A 17,110-nucleotide genomic window follows, 5' to 3' on the forward strand; every position below is an offset into this window, starting at 1 on the left:
TTAATCTGAAAAAAAATCTTAAAAAAGAACCACTTTTTTCGATATTTTTGATAAACTTTTTATCTATTATTATTATTATTATAAATACTTAACTTAGTATTATTTTTAGATTATTAAAGTTCGTTAAAATAGATTTAAATTTACAAATTTATAAGGTGGCGCTTTGTAACTCTCTATTTCCGGTTTCTAGACAAGAAGCAATACAGGAATAATGAGATCGTTTGCTGAAAACAAAGACGCGCTTCGTTGAACATTAAACAAGATTGAAATCAAATCCCATCATGTTTTGTTCCTTTATTTTATTCAGTGCAGAACTACACAAATGTTTCGTGTTTTTTTTTTTTTTTTGTAGTATTGTGGTCTACTAAATTACTCAAATTACGCATGCCTAACACAATTCTTCCAGTATTCTACTCATTTCGCTTTGGGATTTGAAGGTAATTATGATTACTGAGGCGAATCTCTCTTATTTCCTGTCGATAAGAAGTGTACAAAAGAGCTTCTTTTCAAAAGGTGGTGGGAGGGGGATGAAAAGGATGACGTCATAGCATGGAGCAGCAGACATTCAGAATGGCAAGTATCTTACATAATTTGATATATACTGTGTAGAGAAAAAAAATTCGAAAAATATATTTAAATTGTAATGATTATAGTATTTATGCTCTAGAAATAATATAGATTATATATAAATTTTTAATTCAATTTAAACGAGAAGGAAACACGGAAGGTACTGAAAAAAAAAAAAGAAAAGAAAAATGAAATTGAAGTGTTTTTGATAAAGGAGAATTTATCACATGACCTGTTGTTGACATTCTTAAGGATTATATAGGTCGGGTCAAGACCATTTTTAGATCAGCTAATGCTTTTGCTGAGCTTTAAGATAACGGTATTTAGACAAGAGTTGCTCATTGTTATTGTTCCTTATAGATCCCATAGGGACATAAGAGCGTGGCAGGTTGACTAAATAGAGAAATGTGGTAAGAGCAACCGAGAATCGTGCTTTCATAAACGTAGGAAAAAAAAAATTAAAACTCATAGAATGTATAATGAGTACGGAAACCGTTATTGTTTTAAGCGAGTATAAAAAAAAAAAAAGAATTAATAATAGTATATTACTATGACCGTTTATAAGCAGTTTAGAAATTATGACCACTAGCATCCATTAATGCAAATCGTTGTCAGTGTTGAACCCAAGTTCGGGTAGAGGATGAGGGAGAGATAGCACTATTTCTCTAGAGGAACAATCTTCTAAAATGTCAGTAACAGACAGTGCAGAGTATTAACAATTGACTTCGTATTTTTGTGAAGGCATGCAGACTCAAACATTAAATGTGCATTAAACGTGCAGTTACAGTGCTTTGCAACGTGCAGAGTATTGTAACTGCTCCAGGGCCTTGGCTGTTCTTAAAATATTAACGAAACGGAAGCAATTACTATATTATATATTTTTAATTTTGTTTTAGTACATGCATTTTTTCTTCCAAGGGCCATTTTGAACCTTGTGTACTGTAGTTTGGCATTACAAGAATAAGAAATGGGATGACTCACGTGATTTTTATTCCTCTTTTCTTTTCTTTTGTCGTATTGTTGTTTTAAATCTTCTAATCCTAATGTTTTTTTCAGATCATGTAAAAGAAATTATTCTTTGGTACGACATCCGTTTTCCATCCTAAACTGTCGTCCTTCAATAAACCTGGGATTTCCAATAAATGTGCTAAGGCTGTTCAAGTTAAGAACGTAGTATTTGGCTTGTATCCAAATCTCCAGCTTCATTTTCTGTCTACTCAAACCAATTGTAACAAGATAGTAATTAATCCAAACTTGGATTTTAACAGGCTAAAAGCAGAAAACTTGCTTTTTGCCCAAATGGCAATCAAGTCTTCTGATCTCTGGCCAAAGCTACTGGCCGCAACTCATGTCCATCTCTGTTAAAACCTGATGTCCTATTGCATCCTCGGCTAAAGATAAAGCTGACTTATTAGTATTCTACTTTCCCTCTAACGTTTCCACCGATAACCATGTTAAATCACTTTTTTACCATACCAACTACAATCCATTTAGTGCCTCCCGTGCATCTTCCAACAGAAGAATCTAGAACACTCTTGATGCAATGAAATATTCAGGTCCCAATAGGATAATATTTTCCCACTTCTTCTCAAAACTTATGTTCTGCACCTTAATCTGTTTTATATTGCCTTTTTACACTTTGCCGCTGGTGTTTATGCTTGTATATGAATGAATGCCTGAATAGGTTGACAAATCCTTCCCTTCCAATTATTGTCCAATTGCATTTGAACCCTTTCTAAAGTAATAGAAAAATCTATCAATCGTCAATTCTTCGTTACCTCGAAACATTCCATCTGATCAACGATCGCCAATATGGATTCCGTCAGTGTTCGTCTACTGAGCATTGGCATTAGCAGAGGCACATGATGCAAGAAAGCAAGCTTATATAGCATCAGCCAAAACACACACACACACACACACACACACACACACACACACACACACACACCCTTCTCATTTCACTCATCCACTCAATACAAATATTTGTCTAGTTCTGCCTTGAATCTATTTAAGCTATCAACTTCTACAACAACAGATGGAAGTTTGTTCAGCAGTCAACCACCCGCTGGCTCAAGGCAAACTTCCGCACATCTATCCTGCAACTGTCTTTCCTCAATTTGAATTTATGCCCTCTCAGGCGATTATTCTCAGAAAGAGGAAGAATCCCATCAGCATTGAGCATGCTCAAACTATTCAAGGCTTTATACACCTCTATCAGATCACCTCGTTGGTGCCTAGTCTCCAGACACTGTAATTTGCAAAACTTAAGCCTTTCTTCGTAAGAGCAACCGTTTGTTCCATTCACTAATCTTGTTGCCCTTCTCTGTACTCGTTCCAGCAGCTCTACATCCTTCTTGAAATGAGGCCTCCAGACCTGTATACAGTACTCAAGATGTGGCCTAACCATTGCCTTATACAAGGGGATAATCACCTCCTTATCTCTGCTAGAAAAATACCTGTATATCATTGACAAGACACCATGAGCTACTCTTGCAGACCGTCTGCACTGTTCAGAAAACTTCATATCTGCCTGCACAATTCAGTCAGTGAGGAATAACACTGACTGAATTCATGTCTTGGCTAATGTTACTCATCTTTGGGCAAAGTGAACTGAAATGTGGGGAAAATCTAACAGTTCCTCTTGACGTTTTCAAAGCTTTTGATTATGTTTATCATTAACATCTTATAAACAGGCTTTTCCTTTATGGTTTGTCTTCTCTTTTTTGCAGTTGAGTAGCCTCTTTTATCGACAGATCATCGTGGACAGTGATACGTAGACCTTTATTTTATAACTTCACTAATGCTGGTGTTCCTCAAAGTTCAGTTTTTTTTTCTCCCAGTCATTTCTGCTTGTATATTAATGCCCTTTCACTGACTTGAAATTATATCTATATTTCTTCTGATGATAACACACTATATTCCACTTTTCAGTTTGAGAATCCTGCTGTGCAAAAAGAACTACAACTTCTCGAATATCACTCATCAGTTTCTTAAATGTCGACTGCCAGTTAATTCTCCAACAGGTCGAGAAAAATATTCAATTGTTCATCTAAAAATCACAGTCTTGTGAAGGAATTTCCTTCTCCCATACTCATTTTCGATAACATTCAGATTTATAGACAAGACCGATATCTTTATTGACGATAACTTTGGCTTTTAACCTTTCTTGACATAAGCACACCAGATCCACGCTACACATGGAATATTGTTTCCGCATCTGGGATGGTGCCCTCAAAATCCCTCTTAAACTTTTTGACTCCTTTAAAATGAGGACAGCCATGTTAATTTAAGATTAATTTAATTTAACTTTTAGGAAAGATGTAGAGCTTCTGGAACGAGTACAGAGAAGGGCAACGAGATTGGTGAGGAGAACAAAGGGTTGCTGTTACCAAGAAAGGCTTAAGTTCTGTAAATTGCAGCGTCTGGAGACTAGGCACCTGATTGAGGTGTATAGGACCTTGATGGTTTGAGCAAGCTCAATGCTGATGGGATTCTTCCTCTCGCTCAGATTACGCACGTGAGGAGACATGAATTCAAATTGAGGAAAGACAGTTGCAGAATAGATATGCAGAAATTTTCCTTTAGCGCCTGTGGTTGATTGCTGGAACAAATTCTGTCCATTGGTCGTTGTGGAAGTTGATAACTGAAATAAATTCAAGGAAGAATTGGACAAACATTTGGAGCGAATGGATGGGTGAAATGGGAATTTTTTTCTTTTTTTGACTGATGCTGTATAAGTTTGTTTTCTTGCATCATATACCTCTACTAATGCTAATGCTAATTAATTATCCATCTTTTGCGAAGTCTCTCCACCCTCTATCTTAAAGACGTTCAGTTTCTGCTGCATGCCTTTTCTGTAGATACTTCCATGAGCACTGTTCTTCTGAATTGGCATCTGGAATCCCCTCATCCTCTTCTAAACAAATCCGAACATGTACTTCAACCCATCAACTTCCACTCACTACCCAACTCCAATCTCACTGCATTAACCATTTCTCTTCCTCATTTATTCCTTCTATTTCTGTTATTTGGAATAACTCCAAATGAAGGGAAAGTTGATGAACTACTTCCGTAGCCGAGTGGTCAAGCGCGGGAGTGCAGTAGCAAACGCTCTTTGAGTAGACCGGAGTTCAAGCCCCTGACTGCTAAATATGGTCGATCTGCCAACCCGCAGTGTGGAAAATTGGGGAGGCTTCCATCCTGCAGTGGATTCATAATGGCTTTAGTTTACTTTAAAGGTCGCCGTAGCCGAGTGGTCAGGTGGTGGGTTCATAAGTACACGTTCTTTGAGTGAATGGGGTTCAATCCCGTGATTGCTAAATACGGTGCTGTTTTTGTATTATCTGCATCTTGTGAACTCTTCTGACCGTGTGGTCGTCCAGGAGTATAAAAAGAAAATTTATTTTACTTCCGAAAATTATTATCTATAGAAATTGAAGTACAATGTCAACAACTATCTTCTGTCTTCTTAACTTTGAACTCACGCGCCGGGCTAAACTGCTTTAGGCTCTAAACTTTTGGTATTTGGAGTTACTATGAGAAAAAAAAAAAAAAAAAACCCCTTTATACTGAGAGTTTGACAGCGGGAACGCCTATTGACTTTAGCGTTTCTGTATAGAAAACCAGAAAAATATACTAAAAATGGGTCTCCTAACAAGCAGAATCTGCAATGGTGAAATACGAGTTATGCTGCCTATTTCTTTCTGTTGTAAGAACTGTAAATATTTGTTCATTCATATCTAAGCAAATAATTTCGAACAAAAACATGTACATAATAAAATTAAGGGCACAAATGGCTTCGTGTGCTTCTGTAATATATCTGACAACTGTGCTACATAATTTGGAATTTTCTACCCCCCTAACATATAGGAGGCTGAAATTTCTCTACGTATAGAAAGAAATTTCTGCTTTCTATATACATACTCGGAGAAAGTAGGACATTTGGTAGTCTAAATCAGTCTGAGTGAACTATTCACCAATATAAGTACATATTTTCTGTTCAGCACACAGTTTTGTTGGATATGCGAAGGTATAAGATTGGCATGCGAGAATCATTTGAATTGCTAACAAAACTTCGTACGGTAACTTGAGGTTTTGAAAACTAGATGGCAGCACATGTTCAACTCTCATATATGGTCATAACATTATTTTTGTTTGTAATGTCAAAATTCCTTTTTAAAAAATCCATGTTACGTCAGATACTTACCGATGTCGTAATAACAATAATAAACTGTGATCCCTCTGTCGAATAGCGTTGTGTCCACCTTCGGGTGAGGAGGTTGAAACTTGCGGCTTGCTTCACGATTTTCTTCGTCTGTTGGCAAACTATGAAAATCTTCATTGAAGTGAAAATGATGCTGTCTTTCGGACATACCTTCTACCTTTTGGCAGCTTCTACCGTATCGAAATAAATAGAAAGGATGTGTGGTAGGAAGATGAATTGGCGTTTCAGGACTACCATCGCCACGGCAACAGAAATAAATGGTTGTGGTGTCTCGTGTATAATTTCCTTGAGGTACCGAACCCAGCGTATGACTGTCCACATTGCCTCCAGAGAGCTTTCGAAGGTCCCAAGATAAGTAACCACTTTTAAATCCCTGTGGACAGGTGACACCATATTGAAATACACAGTAATGTCCAGGCATCCAGTCAAATGTTTCTTTGCTGGTGTTTTTATTTTTCATGCAAAAGTGCTGTTCGACTCCTCCTTGACGTAACAAGCCTCCTGGAATTAAAAAAAAAGAAAGAAGGCTGAATTAACAAAAATATATGAATTAATTAGCAATTATAATATGTTATTACCAATCAATACAGTCAATATATTAATTAATTTGTAATTATTTATTATTACGATAATCAATTTTAGGTCACTTTTAATGGTTCCTCTAGGTGCGGTTCAGAGATATGTGTGTGCCCAACTCGAAAGATAAATTTAAAATGTATTTTGAATCCCTATAAAATCACAGCGAATCAATCAATGCGACCACTTCTTTCTTCAGTAATTATAACTTTGTCCTATAATATTTTCGGTTTTGATTTGAATGTACATATTTTAACTCACTGGCCCAAAAATCAGAAACCTTTTAAAATTGGCGTCAACAGATAATTACACGTACGGTATGTAAATGTGGGTGGTAACACGGCATGGGCTTATGTTCCTTGGTCAGATAAATACTCTACACTTTCCTGGGTCTGCGCGGTTCATCACCTTCCTCCCCACAGCGGTTGGAAAAGGCCCGGGTTCGAATCCCGCCGATGACGTGAGGAACTTTAATGGGCTTTTTTTTTCACTCCGTGGTTGAGTTAGTCGGTCTCAGGCGTAGATAGCAAGGTTTTACAACCAGAAACTGGGGTTTTTTGTCCAGCAAAACAGACGAATCGACCATAGAACAGACATAAGACACACAGCACGGCATATGAAATTAAATATTCGGGTGACCTAATAGTGTTTAGCAGGAGCTACAATTGACAAATTAAAGGAAATCACTGGCGTGTCGAAAGCAACCATCTCAAAAGTATGCCATAAGTGGAAGACGAAAGGAGGATGGGACTCTAAAAGGAAGAAATGCGGCATAAAGTAGGTACTCCAACAACGAGACCAGGGTAATTTAAAGCGAACGGTGCGTCTGAACGAGCGTGAAGGTCCGTACAGACGCACAAAAAAGCGTGTAACAAATAACTGAAAAATTCAACTTGAGCAAAGAAAGACCCATTTCCAACCGGACTGTGCAGTGGAAGTTAAGGAATCTGGGATTTTGTAGTTTTTTGCTTATACGAAAGGCACTTTTTTCTTCAAAAAGATCGAAAGATTCGACAGGAGTGGTACCGCCAATGCAAAACTTGGACGGAGGAACTATGGAAAAGGATCACGTGGTCTTACCAGTCTCAATTTACACTTTTTTGAACTAATGGGTAAAAGTATGGTGTGAACTTAATGAAGTTATGCATCGAGACTATCTTGTGTCCACTACTCATGGGACTGGAGGTGGTATCATGGTATGTTTATGTTCTGCTGGTAAGGACTGAATCTGCTAATACTGTTAGAAGGTCGCGTTATGTTACCTCCAATGAATGTCCTTCTGTCGTATCGGTCCATCTTCATCCTGAAATGCTTCATTATTACTGGGATTGCGATGGATTCTTTCAAGGCAACAACGCATTGTTCACCGTGCAAAAATTGTACCTGAATAGATCGAAGAACATTCCCAATATTTCCAACATCTACTCTGGCTGTCTAATTCTCCAGATCTGAGTCCAACTGAGAATGTCTGGGACCGCGTTGGAAAGAGTAGTTCGGCTTCACCGTACTCTGCCAACCACAATACAGCAACTGACAAATAACCCGATGGAAGAATGGTCAAGTTGGAGCTATACCCGCTCAGACACCTAATGGTATCCAAGCTACATGTATGGGAATACATTTAAAAATATGATCTTTTTTTTTTTTAAATACAGAAGTTTTTTTGCTTTTAGACTTTTACGTAATGCGAACGTTAACTCTCAACGGCATGATGAAACTTTGAACCGCCTGAGCCACAGCATTAAACACCAACGACAAGGGCAACTGACAGAAGGAACTATCTTTCTTTATGATAACGTAAATTCACACGTTGCTAACTTTATTCAGAACTTGCTTCAAAATGCGTGCTGAAATATCCGGAAAGCTTGGGAGAATACTGTATTCATGTTTATACTCCCTCACGACCACCTGGTCAGAGGAGCTTACAATAAATCATGAATACAATAGTTAATCGTAATTAGTAGTCAAGCGCTAGAACCATGGTCCACTTAAAGAGCGTGTGCTACTGCACTCCCGCTCATGACCACTCAGCTACGTGAAGTAATACTACAGATAAAGGTAAACCTTATAAGAAAATAAGTAAACTGAACTGAGACTATCAATGACTACAATTAGAATATGGGAAAACGAGATAGAAGACAAAGGCCACAGCCGGATGGGTGAAAGGAAATTTTCACCCATCAGAATTTCATACCTTTCGTTCTAACTTGAAATTGCCCCGTTCATTTTTGTATTAGAAGAGTTGGGCTTAGTTGCCTTACATGAGCACAAAGACAATCGGGCCATGACAAATTTTGGTGTTGCTGTTGGTAATGTCCGTGTGTTCTAAAAGTCGGTTTGTATGTTTTATAGAGAGAAAATTGTTAGTGGATGTATTAGAGCTGTGCTAAGCTAAGTTAAAAGGTTTTCACTAATTTGATCAAGCCGCCAGTTCACAGTGGCATAAAAATTAACAGACCTTTTCATACTTGAGAGGGACTGAAGACAAAATGAAAATTAAGCTTTTCCATATTTAGGAGGAGGGGATGAATTTTCTTATTTGTATCCAGGTGCTTTAGATGTACACTGCGATCCTGAGATAATACCCTACCGTTTCTGGTTAGGACAAACTGACTAAAAGTTTTTCCAATCGTCAATTGGAGCCCAAAAACCTTTCCACTCTCCAAGCACAAGCCAGTATTAAAACTGTTGAGAATTATTTGCGTCAAGGCACCTAAGGCAGTAGAGCGACAACATATAGTGTCTGCAAATTTGAAGCATCATATGGGGCAAATAGTACACGTACTATTATACGAGGTGTGAAAATAGGCCATAAGAGTTCTTCCGGTCTTAACCAGATTCGAACCAAACCTTTTACGTATAGAAAGATAATAATCATAACCACTCTACTCTACCCAAGAGCTGGAGACAAGACTTTTCCTCCCCACCACTGGGTGGAAAAGACTTGTCCAGCAAACAGAAAATCGACTACAGAACACACGCAATTTACAGAGCATTTATTTATTTAAACTGCAAACAAACATACCTTAGTGTGCAAAAAAAAAAAAATTTAAAGGCTCGGGTGACGGATGCGGTTAGAATCAGTTGCCTCTTGAAGTTCAGGGGTATCAAATATCTCCAAGTTGGCTTTGTTAATGATCTTGTAGTCCTGTTGTAGTAGTTGTAATATCGATAATTTGTTCTTGCATAGGGTGGTTTAAACAGAGGATGGCTTCAGGATTAATGGAGACCTACTAGCTTTCCTCACCGCCTTATTGAAGAATAGAAGTGTCCACCTCACTTTGAAGAAAACCCACTTTACAAGAAAAATTCTGATTCCTTTCATGAGTCATCGTGATGATGCTCTAATATATGCCGACGATATAAAGTTTCTTACTTTAATCCCACCGTCTGCAAACCCAATGGAAATTACGTCTTCCATCACAGAGAACTTGACCACTCTTTCAACTTACTTGAAGATGTTTGGATTAAACCTTAACCCGTCAAAATCTGCAATAATGACTTACTCATTGAAACAGCAACCAACAATAATTCAACCTTCAGTTTTAAGTACTCTAATTCCAGTGGTTACCTGCCATAAAGATCTCGGGGTATATTTTGATCCGAAGCTGAAATTTAATGATCACACAGAATACCTCCGGAAGCGTTTTAACACCCTACGCTGGAAAGCGAAACAACACTTACTTCATTCCAACGATGCCGCAACCACTACCAGATATCTTCAAGCCACTGTTTATCCGGCTATTTTATACGCTGCTGAAATTTGGGCATCTGCGTCGCCTTCACTTCAAAAACCGGTGTTCTCGTGTGAATACTGGACCCTGAAATGGGCCACAAATAAGCATCGCGGACCCCCTCAATTGAGAACAACTGACATGGCTGAGCAGCTAAATGTACCCAGGATGACCGAGGTTAATTGACAGCAGGCGTTTAATGACTTCAGTAAAAATGTACACAGGAGTAATAAACGCCCCAAACATCTGGGATTTCCGTCAGTGGCACAATCCTATGCCATCCTTGAGGTCAGAGCCCACACTAATCCTCAAATACAACCGGTTGAAACTGTGTAGTCGGTTCCTACCTGCCCAGGCACTCCCCAAAATTCAGGCACCGCTCCGTCTTGGAGTCGACCTTCAGAAATTAGCTACCGACTACAAATACCGTCACATGCTCCTCGAGTGAATTCCATCTGTGGAACTAGGATAATTTCCTCCATATGACGTTTAGTCCTCATTTTTCATTATTACAATTTACATGTTTGTAACTCATAATTTACATGTTTGTAACTCTTAATTTCCATGTAACGGTAATTTTTTTCCTTTTTGCCAATTAATTTCATTTATAATTTCATTTATGATGTAAAACTCCTGGCCATGTCGCCGTGTTGAGTATTATTGTCTCTAGTACATGTCCTGTACTTATTAGCAATAAAGAATTTATTTATTTTTTTTTTTTAAAGCTCTTTTCAGTGCGTTGAATTTAATTTGTGAGACGAGGCAAGGGCGATTTATGGTACCATTTAACAGCTGGTTAAATAGGAGTAGATCGGTCTCGTCTCTTTTTTTCTTCCAGCGTTTCAAGTCCAAAGAATATACACCACTGTTCGTAAGAGTTCTCATTATATTCTAATCCACTTTTCAAACAGATGTATTGTATTGCTCTTTTTTGGACATTTTAAATTCTGTTTTTTTTTTTGGTAAGCTGCATGTGCGGACCAGACCTGGGAGACATATTCTAGAGCTGGCCTAACATGAATTTTGCAAAGAAATTTATGTTAACACTATTCAATTGGTACTATTCATATAGTGCCAATTGATTGAAGTCTCAGTTAATTCTTTTAAGAAATCCTAGTGTTTTGCTAGCTGTCCTCACAATGTTTGATACATGGACATCAAAGGAAAGTGATTCTTTGTTGAAAATACCCAAATTTTTGGCAGAACCAACTTTTTTGATCGCCTTGTTGTTGATTCAATAAGAAAAGTTAAGTTTGTTTGTTTTTTTGTGTACATTGGCAAAACTCATCAGCTCACTTATTTTCATTGACAACCATTCTATTCTCATTCAGCCACTGAATTACTCGTTGCAGAGCTTCATTAAGAATGACAGCCATTGGTATTGCGAATAGCTTTCTACATTTTTATATCGTCTAAAAAATATTAATTTTGATTTGGTAGTCTCCGAGAATACTTGGCTGGTTGTTGACGTAGATCAGAAATAGCCGCGGGTCCAAGAATGATCCTTGCGGGACATACATTTCGGGTTTAAAAGGGTATGAGATTTTACCTATAAAAGTCACCGACATTTCTCTCCCTTCTAAGCAGTTTGCTATCCAGTCAAGTGCTTGTCCTCTGAGCCCATAACGATCCAGTTTATTAATTAATTTTTAATGAACTACCTTGTCGAAGGCTTTGCTTAAGTCTAGGAAGATGGTGTCGATTTGTTCTCCATCAAGCGCCTGGGATATATCCAATACAAAAGAGATTATATCAGTGCAGGTGGAAAGTCCCTTGATAAATCCGTGAGAGAAATCCGCCAGATTAAGTTTCATAAAATTAAATAGCTGCTTTATTACAATGGATTACAACGGCCGAAGTTGTAATCCAATCTATCCTTCTCAACTTAAAAAGCCTTTTTTAAGTTGAGAAGGATAGATTCCACTCTCAAAGAACAATTTTATTAAGTGAAATAACTGCTTTACCAGTGTAGTTCCACATTTTTTTCATAAAACAGTAGAGATATCATCCGGACCATGCGTGAGGTCCTTTTATTTACGGAGCAATATGGCCTTAGCTGCTGATGTTCCTAAAGTCCCATTATCTTCTTAGCTATTTTGCCGCCCTAACCAATAGCACAATGAATATAATCGGCGTCCATCCAATACCGGGTAGAAAAGGTAGGAATTCGAATTCCATGAATGACGCAAGGATTTTTAGGTACTTTTTGTCACAACGTGGCTGAGTTAATTTGTCTCAGGAGTGAGTTGCATGCCCTTTTCCTCCTGGAAACGTGGTTTTTTCGCCCATCAAGCAGTAATTCGACTAAAGAATATATTCAATTTACAAGCACGATATACTGATGCCTCATAGCCTTAGTTGCTTTGGTTCTTAAGTCTCGGTACATAAAATTTGCTACCCAAGCTCCATGCCTTCCTAAACTCCAAATTGTGCGTACTCTAATTAAATTTTCGTAATCGAACAATTGAGGAATAATTTAATAATTAATCTTTTGTGATAATATAACTAGTATCTTAAGTATTTGAAGGTTATTTATCGATATTTTTCTCTACGATATTAGAGAGAGAGAGAGAGAGAGAGAGAGAGAGGGAGAGAAAGCGTTGCAGTTCTGTGTTCTGCCAATACAACAGCGTAAGAGTTGTTGTAACAGGACAAATGTAACATATGGGAAACCACGCATTTGCCATTGCACATTCTGACCAAGAACTACTTCTGCAGCATCATGAAAATGTACACCATCTGTTCCCCAGATGTATAACTAATATTACCTTGTGTGCTGTTTATTCCAGAAGTAATGTTTAGCCGAAACATAACTTGCGTACTTTAGAAATGGTGAGAATGCCGGATATAGGAGAAGACTGAATATTCCGTGGAACTCTAAATGTTTATGTGACTTGTGAACGTGTATACATTCATGCTTCATTACACAGACTTTGCCTTTGTAATGTCAACACAAATACTTATCCAACGAATGGGTTATCGCAGCTGAATCCCGGTTGTGTCGCGAAATACGTGTATAACTGGCATTCACAAAGTTAATTATCACGTGAACTATTTAGGTAATTTTATTTAATAACTACGCGAATTAAAAACTTAAAGTATAAAAATAAATAAAAATACTGCTAGCGAATCCCTTATTTTAAAAATTATATTAGCTTTCCAGTTATGGGATGAAATTTTATTGCTATAAATATTAATGGCTAGTTCAGAATAAGCAATAATTGTCGATTTCGTCCCCCTGGCGGATTTGTTATCGGCAGAATCTACCGAAAAACTTGATCAGATACCGAAAAGTATTCACTGCTTCATAAAAGACAGGGAAATTTCGAAATTGTTGTTATAAAGTTGCTATCGACGTATTTATATGCCTATGGTGAAGAACTGGAGCTTTAGAACTATAGGATAGATACCAATTTTACTGGTAGGCGCAAAGTTAGTTTTTTCCATGGAAGTCAATAACTTGTTTTTTTTTTAACTTATTGCTCACATTATCGGAACCTGTAACATAGAACCGCATACGGTTGGTGTTGACAGACACCAAAACGGTGGCCCGGCACTCAGATCACGTTTGATATCCACTAAGTTAAGCTCTTGGCGTATCCTCGAGATAGCCACATGATCTGTACTGCTAATAGGTCATTCAAGGGACTGCGGAAATTGCTTGAAATGTTCTACACGGCCAAAGTTTCATTTCCAGCAGTGAAAGCCATGTTCAATAAATGCGTTATCGGAAAGCTTTCTTTCAGATCAGCTTTGCAATGTCTTATTAGAGATATAGAAAAATTTAAAAGAAATTCATGGCACGAAATCTAAACCTTTTAGTAGCATTCCATCCGACCAATGTTTAACTTTGTCGTCCTGAACATCTTCGTAAAACAAGTTCTGGTAGACCAAACCTTTGTTCCATTCAAAGCCTCGTGCTTGTGGACAGCCTGATACTGGTGTTGGTAGCCCGTATGATCCGTGTGGCCATGTGGGAAGTTTGGAACCACTGTGAGATCTCTAATAAAAGAAAAAAGTATAATAAAAATATTGTTATTTGTGATATTATTTGATAATTTGTACAAGGTAATCTATCTTTCGTTATTGATAAAATATCAGCGATGTAAAAACCAAAAATCTAAATATTAAAAGCAGTAAAGGTTCGTGTTGTTTGGTTTTAGGAGCATCGGCGACTAAGGCCACATTGCTCCGTGCAAATTGTCTCTAAGTTGCGTGTGTTCTGAGGTCGATTTTCTGTTTGCTGGAAGAAAAATAAGTTTCAGGGAGAAAAAACCATGCTGCCCTCCCCTGAGACCGACTAACTCAGCCACGTTGTGAAAAAGACCCATAAAAATTCCTCCCGTCATCGACAACGTTCGAACTCAGGTCTTTTCCAACCGGTGTTGGGAGTATGGCGATCCTACCAACTGTACTATCCACAAGGGCAAAAACAGTAAAGGGGTTCTAAAATACTTCACACATAGATATGGTATAAAGAAATAAACAATATACATTTTATTTGAAAAGAAGGAAAATGTTATTGACCCGTTTTGCTGGAAAATTTGAAGTATAGCAATTTTCCCAAATTAATGGTGTGATGTGTGTTGACGTCTGACTATGAAGACGCGTGAATTCACTGTGCTTCTATTACGTGTGATAAAGGAGTTTTATTACTTGTACGTTGGCAAGCACACTTGTGCCTTACATGCGTTTATTAGAAGGCCCTCTTCTCTTGACACACAATACAGCACTAATTACCTCGGAGAAATATAATGCAGCATTGAAAGCCATCTTGTCGGCATATCTCAAGTGACATCAACAAACTTTGTATCACCCGGACGAAGCGCTTCAAGTATCCACATGTAATGAGCAATTTGGGTGATTTAAGAATTCATTGTGTTACCCTTCTTATAAGAGGTATGATGTTACTGTGATCTTGCCTCTACTGGCAAAGATAGCTTTGCTCACAAAATGAGAAGTATACAAAGTTTGGCACTTTCTCCTTATTTTACAGAAGTTCTAAGTTTCCTGTTTGAGCTAAAATTTGCTATTAAGTGAATTCATTCTGTTTTTTTACTCTAGATATTCCTGTGCACTTAACAGCAGAATTTACTGTCTTCATTCTTTAAATATCAATATGATTGAAGATTTGGGATAAGTTAGCAATGGTTAGCAATAGCTAAACCCTCTTGTCAAATATTGTACATCAGTGATTTGTCGCTTTGCTGAACAGTTACTATACTTTCTAATCACTTTATTAGGACCGTGAACAAATAAAGTGTTGGACCGGTGTCGACTCCAATCATTGTTCTGACACTAAGAAGTATGGAATCAACACGATGATGAAAATTTAAACGCGGAATATTGGACTGTTCATGTAACAAAACTGTTTTCAGTTTCTGAAGTGGCGTGGGCAGAGAATTATGCTGATGAACGCTCCATTCACTTCCCAGATTCTCAATGAGACCAGAGGATTGGGCTGACCTGAGGAGATGCTTGAAGTCATTCCTAAAACCGAGGAAGTGGTTCGAGGAGCGTTTCGCACATATGGTGTGGTGGATGGTTGCCTTGCCATCTTGAGAGTTCTCTTGTCCATAGGGGTAAATATACAACATTTCCGGGTATACTTGATCTGCAACGGTTTACTCTAGCGTTCACAAGCCTTCCAGTAGGATCAGAGGAACAAGGGTAAACCACAACAGGATGGTTTCCTCCTCAGGTGCTGAAACGCGTAAATTTGGATTTAGCAAACCACGCCTTTCATCGAATTCTGCTGTGTGCATTCTCTGGGCTCCTGGCACCAATGCGTCCGTATTTATCGGCTGGTGCCCGAAATTATTGGCTTCTGGGAAAGTCCTACTTCCGTAGAAAAGTAGGACTTTCACACTTTTCAATGTGGACAGTTCAGTGTGGGATTCTTCACATGGCTCAGGTTTTAATGCCTTGTAATGTTCCCGCATCAAATGCAGAGGTTAATTGTTTCGTCGTAAGATTACAGCAGCTGCGTAACGCTGCAGCAGAATGTCGCCTTACATTCTGCTGCACGTCTGCTTAAACTTTTCTCGATAATCAAGCCTCTTTGGAAGACTGTGAGATTAGTTCAGACCTCCACAGTCGTGTATTCTTCTGTCGATCTACTGTTTGTTGAAAAAAAAAAAAAACCGAGTTCTTGTCCTGGAAAAAAAGCACAATTCACTCCTCGTCTGAGACCGAATAACTCAGCCACTTTGTGAAAAAACTTCATAAAAGTTCCTCGCATTATTGATGAGATCCGAATTCAGACCTCAGACACAATATACTGCTGTCAGTATATTGTGTCTGAGGTCCTTAGTTGCTTTGGCGCTACTACAGGTGTAGTTGTTGCTGTTATTGTAGAGTTTTAGGCGCATCAGCGGTTAAGGCCATATTGCTCCAGTCTGATGTATGCTGCCGTTTACCTCCCGATAACAGCTTATGGTGCTCTCATCTGGTTTCGTAGTTTAGACAGAATAACCTTTAGCAAATAAAGTCAACCAAATCCATCGGCTCTTCTTATTACGTATGACCAGTACTTGCAGAACGACATCTACTCCAGCTCTCCATCTCAAACAGCTTGGCCATGTTGAAGACGACATCTGTCTGTGTGGCGAGAGGGAAGCTTGGACTCATCTCCTGCAAGACTGCAGAGTTTACCTTGACCTTAGATAGCAGCTCCTCCAGACCAACCTTCCATCCCTAGATCCACCTTATTCCCTAACTAACAACAAGGAAGCATTCAATGGCTTCAAAGAATTTTGTGCCGCTCTCTTCAAGCGGAGAAGAAATCTTCTGGTCACTGCTCCCACTCCTGCAAGAGCTCCCACAACAGCAGACCACCTTTTCCTGAACCCTGTTCTGTTCTCTCAGGTGCTGAGCCTCAACTGCATGTGCTAACCCTTCGGGGTTGGATCTCTTGCTGACACCACTGGCCCCCTCCTTGTGGTATTCGCTTTATCTCAACGCTTTCTCCCCTTCCCACTTCTCTAACTTCTTTTCATGGGTCTTCTAC

General features: G+C 38.4%; 1 protein-coding gene across 1 annotated transcript in view; it reads right to left on the bottom strand.

Annotated features, from left to right (window-relative positions):
* LOC150086701 (uncharacterized) overlaps window positions 1-17,110 on the bottom strand; it is a 247,342-nt gene that overhangs the window by 198,575 nt on the left and 31,657 nt on the right. Inside the window, exons 10-11 of the mRNA XM_090372701.1 lie at window positions 13,917-14,103; window positions 5,774-6,292 (exon numbers count right to left, since the gene is read on the bottom strand). Of these exons, the coding sequence (XP_090228827.1) occupies window positions 5,774-6,292; window positions 13,917-14,103 (706 nt within the window). The remainder of the gene's footprint in view (window positions 1-5,773; window positions 6,293-13,916; window positions 14,104-17,110) is intronic.

The sequence above is a fragment of the Mastigoproctus giganteus genome, chromosome 4 (genome assembly GCF_048544385.1).
Source record: "Mastigoproctus giganteus isolate SK-2022 chromosome 4, ASM4854438v1, whole genome shotgun sequence".
NCBI lineage: Eukaryota > Metazoa > Arthropoda > Arachnida > Uropygi > Thelyphonidae > Mastigoproctus > Mastigoproctus giganteus.